Genomic DNA, 10,770 nt, shown 5'->3' with positions numbered 1-10,770 from the left:
AAAGTGGTGGCTGGTTGCAGTGCACACCTTTTAACTCCCGTGATGCGCAGGGCCAAACACCGAAAGTCATTGATCGGTATTTTTGCAAGAAGTTACATAGTGAGGGTGTCAGAAGCAGTGCATTGTATGGTGCACAAGAAGTCTGGCAGAAATATTCTGCAAAAAAGGAAGACATTGGTAGTCAACTCTGCTGAAATTGTGGATAGGTATGGAGAACACAGAATGCAGAGGCTTACTCTCTGCGTGTGTAGGTCACTATTGCTTCTTCTTCATTTATTTACTCTTTTTTTCGATTTTTGAAGCTAAAAATGTTTGATGCCATCCTGCGTTCCCACACCATGTGACCTTATCTAGCACAGAATGGCAGCCGAATATAGTAGACTACGAGCACCACTAGCGAGAGTTACAACTCTGTTTTTTTGTCCGCATGTGCAGTGCCATCGTGCTGTCACTACTGTCGCCAGTGCAAGGGATCCGAGAGGTGGCTGTCAGCCTGGCACAGGCGGCATTGAACTCGTCTCACAAGGGGTGCAGCAGGCCCCATCTTCTTTTCAAGGAGATCGACCAGCATGCTGCAGAAGTGGCCGCTGACACGGAGTACGTGCTTGCTAACCCGAATGCTGGTGTTTCAGGTTCAGTGATGACAACAAGGGGAGGTCAGGGGTGGTGCTCGCCACCCCAAGCAAGTAATTGGTTGCTTGCTCCATTACCCGACAAGAATTTGGTAGAATTTTTTACATTAAATTGCAGCTAGTAAAGGGACATTGCCTTCACAATGTGTTCTTTTCATTTTATTTTTATGAGGAGCAATGCTACGTAAGCATCATGCCTACCCCAAGTTGAGTTAAATTGATGAAGTTGGGGAAATGTTTTTATTGGAAGGGACGGTTTAACCAGCACATTTTCGTGAAGTAGCATTTGTTGTTTTTTTTTCCTAATTTGGCACTTGCCTTTGATGTGAATTTTTTTTTCTGGTCTGTGGACGATTGTTCCTATGTAGAGTGACAAATTTCTTAGAATGATGATCCACAAATATATACCTTATAATCTCATGTAAGGGCTGCACCCATGTATGGACCACACCCTCTGTTCTGAACTATATAATTGAGAAAAAAATGTGGCTATACTTTTTTTTTCGTTCGTGTATGAGCCGCATCTACAAAATTCACTCCCAAATTTAAATAAAAAGTGCGGCCCTTACACAAGTTTCTTATACAGTAGCTTGTTACAATGCTTGTCTTTAGGGTCCCTGCAGGTGCATTGTGCTGAAGTATGATCAAACTGAAATTCAAAGAAGGTGCCAGAATGAAAAGAAACTGAAAAGGTAAAAAGTACCGTGGGCATTCGTGTAAGGACTGCTCTTTATCTTTGCGATTTTGACGGTGTGTAGCCATTACATGGAACCCGTGCCCTGTTTATGGGGTGGCACGTTTTTTTATGACGTATTAGCACTTCGTGGTGAATCTTTTAAGTACATAATGCAATAATTAAAGGTATGGATGGTACAGTGCACAGTAGCATGCTATATTGCTTGATAGCCAGCACGAGCCACCTAAAATAAGAAGCTGGTAGGCCACTTTTTTGGCCAAAGTTCCCTTCCCTTCTTTGGCAGAGGTATGTGCATACAACTGTTGGGCCATAGTACCTTACTGAGAGTAATGATGGTTTGGCCAAAGGTTCGATACAATGCTTAGCTTGTGCGATCTGAAGCCATTGGTGGGAGCTGGCCTTACCTGGGTTGCTTTTCTGATCGCTTTACTGGCAAAGGCATGAAAAACGTCAGTGGTACCTTCATTTTAATGTCAGAGTATTGTGTTGTGCTTAACTGGTAGCATGGTTATGCCTTTTATGATAAACGCGACTAGTTTCAAAGCATCTTTGCTGCGACTTCTATGCGAAGCATGCCCAACCGCTAGCGTCTGAGCCAGGCGGGCAGCATGTCATTGCAGGGAAGTACGGCACTAGCATGGGAGCACCCTGTTCCGACTTTTGTGCAGCTGGAGATAATACCAATAACGTTCTGCCTTTTTTGGTGTAACACCCTGCTCACAAGTAGAAAGTGGGGCAGTCTGACGAAACAACACGTCATCAGCATGATCGCACTGGTTGTACAGAGTGTCGTAGGCAGGTTTCACCATCTGTTGGCTCCGGGTGGAATGCACCATGTGTTTAAATGACACATGCGTGAAGTGAAATTCTTTTGGCTGACTTTATTTCTTTCTAAATTATTGGCTGCCAAGCCGTGGTTGCGGCCCTTGCACTAACACAGCCCTTAAACAAGTATATATGTCAAACGAGCAAGGCGTTGATTAGTGCCGGGACAGCACAGTGTTCCGCAGTCCCCGACTGGAGCTGCTTGAAAAATTGGCCATCATTTATGAACAGTAGCTCTTGATGAAGTGTCTGAAAAGCCTTGCTCCGTGTCGTGCCTGCATGCAGGGAGCTGCTGGAGCTGATCGTCACGTCGAGTTGTGGCCTGAAGAAGCAGAACACACTCCTGGTGCTTTTGAACCACCCTCAGGTTCCTGTGGCGATGTTGAATGGCGTACTCCAACTGGTGACGCACGTTGACTCCAAGGTGTGCGGACTGTTGATGATGACGATGGGGGGCTCTGGTTTCGTTGGCAGAAGGCCACTGCGACAAAGGTGCACAGTGGCTGTCATGTTTTTGGTCTGCACAACGTGGGAGTCAAAGACCGTTTTTTTTTTCTTTCCTAAGATTTCACCCCAGAGAAAGCTGAGCACCAGGCCAAGGAGAAACTTGTATCTGCTAGAAAACTGATGGTTAGTGGCACTGGGTACCGAACACTCCACCTCCTCTGTACTAAGCAGATGGTCAAGGCCATCACTGCAGTGTTAGTTTTTTTTACCTATTTTGCTTCTAGGGCTTTTGGTTGTGCCACGTGTGTTAAGGTTGATGTAATGTCTTTTGTGTAGCAAAGTGTTTCAGAATGGAAAGTAAGAGAGCTTTGCTTTGACAGCTTTCTTTTGAGATTGGTTGAGTTGCTCATTGCATTACTTCCTTGTCTCAAAAGTAGTTTCATTGGTTGCGTTGAGATAATGGTTCAGATAGTAGTTTACAAGACATAGGTGTGAGTTGCCTTCCATTCATATCGCCAGTAAAAGCAAATGGCATGCCCCCTTTTGCAGTTTAACTGTACAAATCAATTGTATGCAGCAAGGTGCAGTAAATGCCACTTGGAAGTGTCGCAGTGTTTGAACTTTTAGAATGTGCAGGAAAAGTCGTATCGGTATCAGATTTTTTTGTCAATTTTTATCTGGGTGCCTGAGCTGCCTGTTTTGCGTATTTCTGGCCTGGTGAGAGTAGGTAATGTCCTGAAGCTCCACCCGAGCACTGAGAAGCACTGCAGTGTAGAACTCCGGATAAATTTTGACTACCTGGAGATTCCTTAGCTGGTGCTGACATTACACAGTATACTTCAGCAGAAGTGAGGCACTCGGGTATCTGTGCTTGTGGTGAATAGATACCTTCACATTTAAGGGTATAATTTAGCATTTTTATTTTATTTCTCAGCTTTAGGTTGTTGCAAAACACTGGGAAGCTGCTTTGTATTGACATTTTTTTCTGCTACAAAGCTCGCTGTAAAAGCTTTCGCCATTCGCACCACCACTGACAGTGGCATTGGTTGCAGCTTACAAGACGTGGGTGCAGCTTGCCTTTGGTTCATTTTGGTGGTCAGAACAAATGACTTGCCTCCTTGTGTTGGTTAATTTAGTTAATTAAAGCTGTATAGACAGCTAATTTTTGGATGTGTGTTTTCTTCTTTCTAATGATGCGCAAGGCATTAGTATACGTGGAGTACCACATGGCATTCACCTACAACTGCTGAATAATTTAAAATCTCATTTCTCTCTCATGCTGTTTTAGTTTCACTTTCAGTGGCCGAACGATTGCAACTTGCAGTTTCAGTTCACACAAGGCATCACAGGAAATGCGAAGTATTCACTGCTTCATCATTTTAATTCGCTACGTTAAAGTTGGTCTACCTCAAGAGCTGGAATGACAACGCATGAAGCAGCAGCAGTTTTCTTACATTTTTTTATGCCTTACGCATGCGAAACTGACATCACAGAGCTGCCGAAACTCAAATCAAAAGAGCATGGGAGGAAAATTATATTATAAATTATTTAGCTGCGGAACGGAAATACCACGTGGTGAGCCATCTATAGTAATGTCCTACACATCACTGCGAAGAAGACAACATGCCACCAAAATGCGTTGTCTATACTCTTTTTAATAGACGTGACAGCTGCGAGATGCTTTAAATGCCGCAGCATTTGGCTACAAGGTGGGATGAACAGAGATATTTTTAATTTTGAAATGTATTGAAGCTTCAAATACTTAGAAATGTGGTGCGTGAATTGGGTTTAATGGCAAATGCAGTTCAGGAACTATTCAGAAAGCAGCATTGTCTACCTTTACTTGGCAGTTTATTAACCTGGTGGAAAAAGAGTTTAATGTTCAGTATAAGAAAATTATTAGTGGATACTTTGGTCTGTTTTGAGCATGCTTGAAGTGGGTGTAGCTTATGTATGGTACTGACACAGTGAGATTGTCATTGAGCAACTCTGTGTGTTTGTGTACATCTGTATTGTTTGTTGTCAAGATGGCTACTCCCGCTAAATGGACTTTTTTTTGACGTGATGTAACTTCTGAAGAGGGGACTTATTGACGGGGGAGAAGGGACTAGCGCACAAAGCAGTTAAGGCAATGTAGGCAGGAACCACCGACGAATGCCAGCAGCCTAAGCTTGAGTCTCGTGCGGAGGCGACCAGCGATGGTGATGAAATGTGGCTTGGCTGCATGGTCTTCATCATCTTCCTTGCATTCCCATAACATTGGAGAGTGGACTTCAACATGCTATGGTTATGGAGCATATGAACAAACATATTTTTTTCTTTATGAGTGCTTACTGCCTGAAGACACAAAAAGGAGAGTGATTATATAAATGGTAACAGGCTTGCTGATCTAACAAGTAAGGTTTACAATTATTTGCTACTAGTGCCCAGGTATGCTATTTTGTGCACTTATTGCATGGACCCAGACTAGCAACTGGCTAAGGGTCCAGATGCTTTTGTTGCCCACTTTTGTAAATGTGTATGTTCCAAAGTAAATAAAATTGAATTGAAGTGCGCAAGGTACTGATCACGGGGTCCCTGTGTTCAAGTAGAGTATGGCACTGCTACATCACAAGTGACAGTGACCCCGCATTGGGGCAGGGTGCATCACATTCTTCTTGCCAGAAGCACCTGCCTCCTTTCACTGTTTGCTTCATAGGTGCATGACTGACTGCCACCCTGCCACCCTCAGTGGGCGAGGGAGCAGCTACGCGATGCGGCTCTTCAATTTCGTCCGTTTCTTTGCCAAGGTTACTTCATGTCTCCAGCTTGGCGCCTTGTATACTTTGGAAGCACGGGAATGCAACGACTCGCCAACAAGTTTCGTCAGCTTTCACAGTGAAGACTTTGATCACCACTGGCAACCCTGCTGGACCGCTTCCTCGTGGATCAAGGCATCCGGATCGACTATGTCATCAACACTCGTCGTCGATAAGAACTGCTGGCGTGTCCCGGAACTGTTCAGTGGTGCGGCTACGTGATGCGGCTCTTCAATTTTGTCCATTTCTTTGCCCAGGTCAGTCTTGACTCTTGTCTTTACGCAAGTAAATCGGACAATGGCTGCTTGTTGCTGCTCCCACGCCCGGGAATACTTTTGTCTTTGTTATGTGAGTGCGTTGTTGTTAAAGAGCTGCTTCTGCTGTCCGGTGATGTGGAAGAAAACCTAGGACCACTATGCAATACCGGTTCCCACGATGCAGGAGATGACGACGATGCACAGCAGAGGCAGCTAAGTGATATGTGTGGGTTGCTACAGGATATGAATATTCGAACCGCCAAAATAGAGAAAGACCAAGTCTACTTAAGGGGGGACACACCTCTTAGAACTTTTTTCCTTATTTATGGGTGGATCTGATTGAAACTTGCACCATTTGTATATTTTTGCATGCTAATTTCAAATATCTGATTAGTTTTGTTTTAGATGAAATAGTTTTCAAAATTTCACCTAACTCATGTTGCTCATTTGGAGGTGGGCTAATTACTAAACACTCTGTGGCATGATGAGAATAGACCTGCCAGAGTGATCTAGAAGGATCATAGAGTGCAACAAGACAAGGATTATTGTGCTAGAAGAATTTCAACCAAAGTTACTCCTAGTCAAACTTTCGTGACAAAAAGCCCAAGTTGGCACCCAAGATTGATAATTTTGTAAATGTTGCCTTGTAATAACTGAACATATTTTAGTCTTAATGCATTGATGTAGTATCAGTGATGAGGAATTGTAGTTCATGATTGAGGTCATAAGTATTCAGTGCAAATGAAGAGAGCTGAAATACTAAACAATCTGGAAAGAGAACATTTTACGATAGGGAGTGAGGTAGTGGAAGTGGTAACAGTACATCTAGGCCAGGTCATTCACATGTCTCAGCCAGGTCGTGCGCAAATGCAGAGCATTTGAGAGAAGTGGGTGCGAGTAGATTGGGGTTTAAGGCCTTTGGCATGCACACAGAAGTTATGAACAGTGCCTTGCAGTATGCTCAAAAAGAATTTTAAACTGCATTCTTTCTACAAATCTCTCGGGCAAAAAGTGGTACACTAAGAAGTTTAAAATTGCGAGGAGTGCAGTCAACCACTGAAAGAAAAACAGGGTTAATGCTAAGATATGGAGGAGAGAGCTGTGTGAGTTGGCAATAAATGCAAATCAAAATCAGAGCTGAAATCTTGAATAGACTTAGGTAGGACATGCATTTTTAAAAGCTGACTGGCCTTTTGGGTTATGGAGTGGTTGCTGGCAGCAAGAAACTCTGCTCTTGCCTTCATTTTATGGACATATTGCTTTGTGCTTTAGGTGCCATAGCCTGTCGTAGGCCGCATGTACTTGTAATGAATTATCTGCACAAATATATGGCATTCGTAGACTAGGCAAACTCTAATACCTCATCAATGCTCACTCTCTCTGTAGTGAACTTTGTAAAGTCTGTTAGTCACCACTTTGTTGCATGTCACCCCTTCACTACAACATCCCTCATAGCCTGAGTCGCTTTGGGATGTTAAACCCAAATAAACAAAACTAAGCATGTCACCCCAAATGGGAGCCGCGGTTATGGTACTCAGCTGCTGACCCGAAAGATGCAGGTTCAATTCCAGCTGCAGTGGTTGCATTTTAATGGAGACGAAATGCTAGAGGTGCAGGAACTCTGTGATGTTAGCACACTTAAAGATTTATTCATTTCTCTAATATCTAACAGCCTGCGCCGCTTTGTGCTTTTAAACCTCATAAAACCAAGCAAAATTAGTGGCTACATAATTTTATAAAATTTCCTTAAGTTTATTATTATTTTCTAAACATTAACAATTTTCTGTACCTCTACTCCTTCATCTTTGCCTCTCTTATTACCTCCTTGCTGAGTAGCAGGTCAGTGGTTTTGAATGCCAGTGAAATATTGTTTTTCATTTCATTTGAAAAACTCTCTTGCTCTATTGCTTTGTTAGTTGTATTATGCAGAAAGATGTGAAGCTTAGATCCAAGAGCTATGGCCTAAGTAGTAAGTTCTATATTCAAGGATAGTCAGTTTTATATTAAATCATACTTACATTACTTATTACGCTATTTATGCTGACTTCCTTTGTAATGGGCTACCTGGCATAGAATTGCTGTGACCTGCAGCAGTAAACATCTTTTCAAGGCAAATTTCTCAGTTACATGCATAAATAGATTGGGCAAGCTCATGTGCTTGTGAAGCTCATAAACTTGCATTTGTTTTCATAAGCTTTGCTGTGATGCACTGACTCAATGGAATATGCTACAAATCTTCACTGCAATTAGATATGCCTAATATAGTGAGACATTCATGTACTCAAGTTTGGCTTACTACTCTGTGCTCAAATGAGTTTGTTAGCTGGAAAAGATAAAGCAAGGGTGGCAGTGTTTTCTAATGTCCACAGGGCATTCTTGCAAACTCCAGTATGCGTGTCATTCCTTTCTTTTCATGAAACATGAAGTCTTCCCTTCACGCTCATGTTTGAAACAAAATGCTGCATGCTTCACCACAGTAAAATTGAAGGCCATTGTGCTGCTCCACAAAATGATATCTGGCTGCAGCTGTAGTTGTGGTATGGAAAATTGGCTAGGCTATATTTACACATATTCATCATGGTACAAGCCATTTGCATGCCACACAAAAATGTTGATAGTACAATATCTAGCAGTATTGCTGTGGAGAGTACGGTGCTAAAACGAGAATAATGATAAAGAAAGCAGACAATATATTTTGGCAGAGGCATGAAGATTGCTAAATTTTTTGGAAAAGAATTTTTGGGACGCTCCTCAGAAGGTTAAGGAACTTTTATACTTCACTACCATCTGACCAATTATGGAGTATGCCAGTGCAGTGTGGGACCCTCTAGTCAGAACCTATTGTGATATGCTGGAACGCGTTCCGAATCGTGCGGCGTGGTTTGTCAGCAACAGATATACTTTTAATTATCGAAATAACAGTATCAAGCAGGACCTGAACTGGGACTCTCTGGAGGAGTGCCGTTTACGAATAAGGTTAGCATTCCTTTACCACATTTATTTCAAGGAAACTACTATTAACCCCGAAACTTGTTCGCTGCCACCTCATTTTGTATCCAGAAGGCACAACCACGACTGCAAAATACATGAGATAAAATGCGGTACTAATGTGTTCAAATTGTTTTTCTTTCCACATGAATGTTGTAAGCTGCCTCAATGTATTGTTGAATGCCAGTCCAAAGCAAAGTTCCGAGCACTGTTGTTGGAATTGTGATGTGCACGCATGCTCAGCTGCTGTTTTTCTGCTTTTCCTCTTGTCCTTCCCTGAAGAATTGACTGATGTGAATGCGCTGTTGACACTTTTTTATCACCGACCATAGATTCTTTCCCATCCTGTACAAAAGGTTGGCACATGCTGTAGGATTGATTGTGTATGTATGTAATCCCCCCTGAAGTTATGCCTTCGTGGCACTGCAGAAATGTAAATAAATAAATAAACAGCTGATGATGTGCTAGGGCTGCAGGATTCCAAGATTGAGAAAAGCAGTGGGAGGCCCTGAGCCAGGTAGAATAGTGAAATTTGGCTAGTAGCAGACAGGGATCATGCAGCTTGTGGAGGGCAGGAAAATTGGAGACTTATGCAAGTGGCTGTAGACTCAACTGCACCATCTGGGCTTGTGATGCAATGTGTAAGGCCCTTTGGTCCTGGATAAAACCTGGTTTCTTCCTGCTGTTGAACCCAAAAAGATTCTTAAAGACCAGGTTCAGCCCAATTTCTGTGCAAATGTGCCTGTAAGAAAGTGTGGTTTGATGGTGCACAATGCTCAAGAACTGCTGAAGTGTGGTGGAAGTCACATATTTCTTCTGACAAATTTTTTAACAATTCTGGTTATTTTTTTTTCCTTTTAATGTTTATTGTTTGTCGATTTGCTTATAATTTTAGGATAAATTGAACACTACATGTACTGACTGGTATTTCATTGCAATAATTATACCCATAGTTATGAAGCTGTGTTCGAAGGTAGGTGTGCATTTAGTATGCATGCTTTGAATTTCAGTGATTGTTTCTGCACTGCAAAATGGAGGACAGGTCTCTGCTGTGTGAGTTTTTTGCAATGGAGTGAAAGTAACTGTAGCAGCGTTTGTTACTGGGTCACCCGCCCAAACGTTCTCCCACAGGACCATCGAGCTTCTGAATACCTGTGGCTCAAAGCTCAAAGCTCTGATTGCCCTTTCCGAGGTTTTCTGCATTAACCACTGCAAGGCCAAGGGCTCAGAGCTAACAAGCATTTGAAACCATAGAGCTATACACAGTAGTGCTGGGACCGTGCAGCAAGTCAGCGTTAACGAGGTCGCGATAAACGGGAATTACTGCAGAAAGCTAGTGTGAAAAAATAGTTTAGTTGTGCTCACGGAAAACGCTGTTTTTTTTTCTTAGTCATTGAAACAAAGCAATGCATATAAAGTTTGATATCTTGCTGATCCCTCAGATTTTTTTTCCAGCTAAAGACCAAGGGTAGCATGGAAGTCGTACAAGTCAGCAAGTTGCGTGCGATTTGTGCCAGTGACCTGGAGCAGGCTGGGAAATTTGTGAATGGCCAGTGGTATTCACTCAGTAAAGCAAGCTTTTTCTGTAAGTACAGTTTTTGGCGTGGTATTGCTTAAGGATGCATGTATTAAACTGACTACTCTGCACCTACCCATGCTTCAAGAACAGTGAAGTACATGAAAAAAACTTTATTGGCGAAAAAAATTTGCTGCTTCTGGTATGTTTTCCCAGGAAAGTATTTTCCATTTAAAGGGCTCAGTGTGCTGTGAAAAACCTTAATAATGTGCTTGCTGTTGCCTTTAGTCAAATTTCTCTTTCCACATCTTTGTTGGCCTGACCTTGTAGCTTGTCTGCATGAGATTGCTTGAGATTGGCTGCTACCTACAGTTTGCTTTTTGTTGCTTTTTATTGGTCGTCACATTCTTTGCTTGGCAGTGTCATGCGGTTTGGGAAGTAATCTGATCTGATTTCTGCGTTGGCCTGAAGTTCAAGCTTTTAGATGTGGTGGCAGGTTTAGTTCGCTGTAACTTGTTCGCTGTTCACTTGTTCGCTGTAACTGCAGTTTCACCATGAGGGTTAGTCCTTGTTTATTGTGATGTGGTGTCATTTACTTCGTGCATAAATT

At 42.5% G+C, this 10,770-nt stretch overlaps 1 protein-coding gene across 1 annotated transcript; it reads left to right on the top strand.

Annotated features, from left to right (window-relative positions):
• Positions 1-427: 427 nt before the first annotated feature.
• On the top strand, positions 428-5,790 carry LOC144135392 (uncharacterized). Its single transcript, XM_077668091.1, has 3 exons — positions 428-597; positions 2,440-2,578; positions 5,391-5,790. Exons 1-3 carry the CDS (start codon positions 428-430, stop codon positions 5,619-5,621), a joined length of 540 nt encoding a protein of 179 aa, XP_077524217.1. The 3' UTR covers positions 5,622-5,790.
• Positions 5,791-10,770: the final 4,980 nt, after the last annotated feature.

Source organism: Amblyomma americanum, chromosome 1 (assembly GCF_052857255.1).
Source record: "Amblyomma americanum isolate KBUSLIRL-KWMA chromosome 1, ASM5285725v1, whole genome shotgun sequence".
NCBI lineage: Eukaryota > Metazoa > Arthropoda > Arachnida > Ixodida > Ixodidae > Amblyomma > Amblyomma americanum.
Note: the sequence above shows the minus strand (reverse complement) of the source record. Positions and strands in the feature narration are given on the sequence as shown.

What these genes read in the sequence shown, in the direction of transcription:
- LOC144135392 (XM_077668091.1), top strand. Translation starts at nt 428, where the DNA reads ATGTGCAGTGCCATCGTGCTGTCACTACTGTCGCCAGTGCAAGGGATC. An exon ending in GAAGTGGCCGCTGACACGGA is followed by an intron (nt 598 to 2,439) that starts GTACGTGCTTGC and finishes GCCTGCATGCAG; the next exon opens with GGAGCTGCTGGAGCTGATCG. An exon ending in TGACGCACGTTGACTCCAAG is followed by an intron (nt 2,579 to 5,390) that starts GTGTGCGGACTG and finishes TTCTTTGCCAAG; the next exon opens with GTTACTTCATGTCTCCAGCT.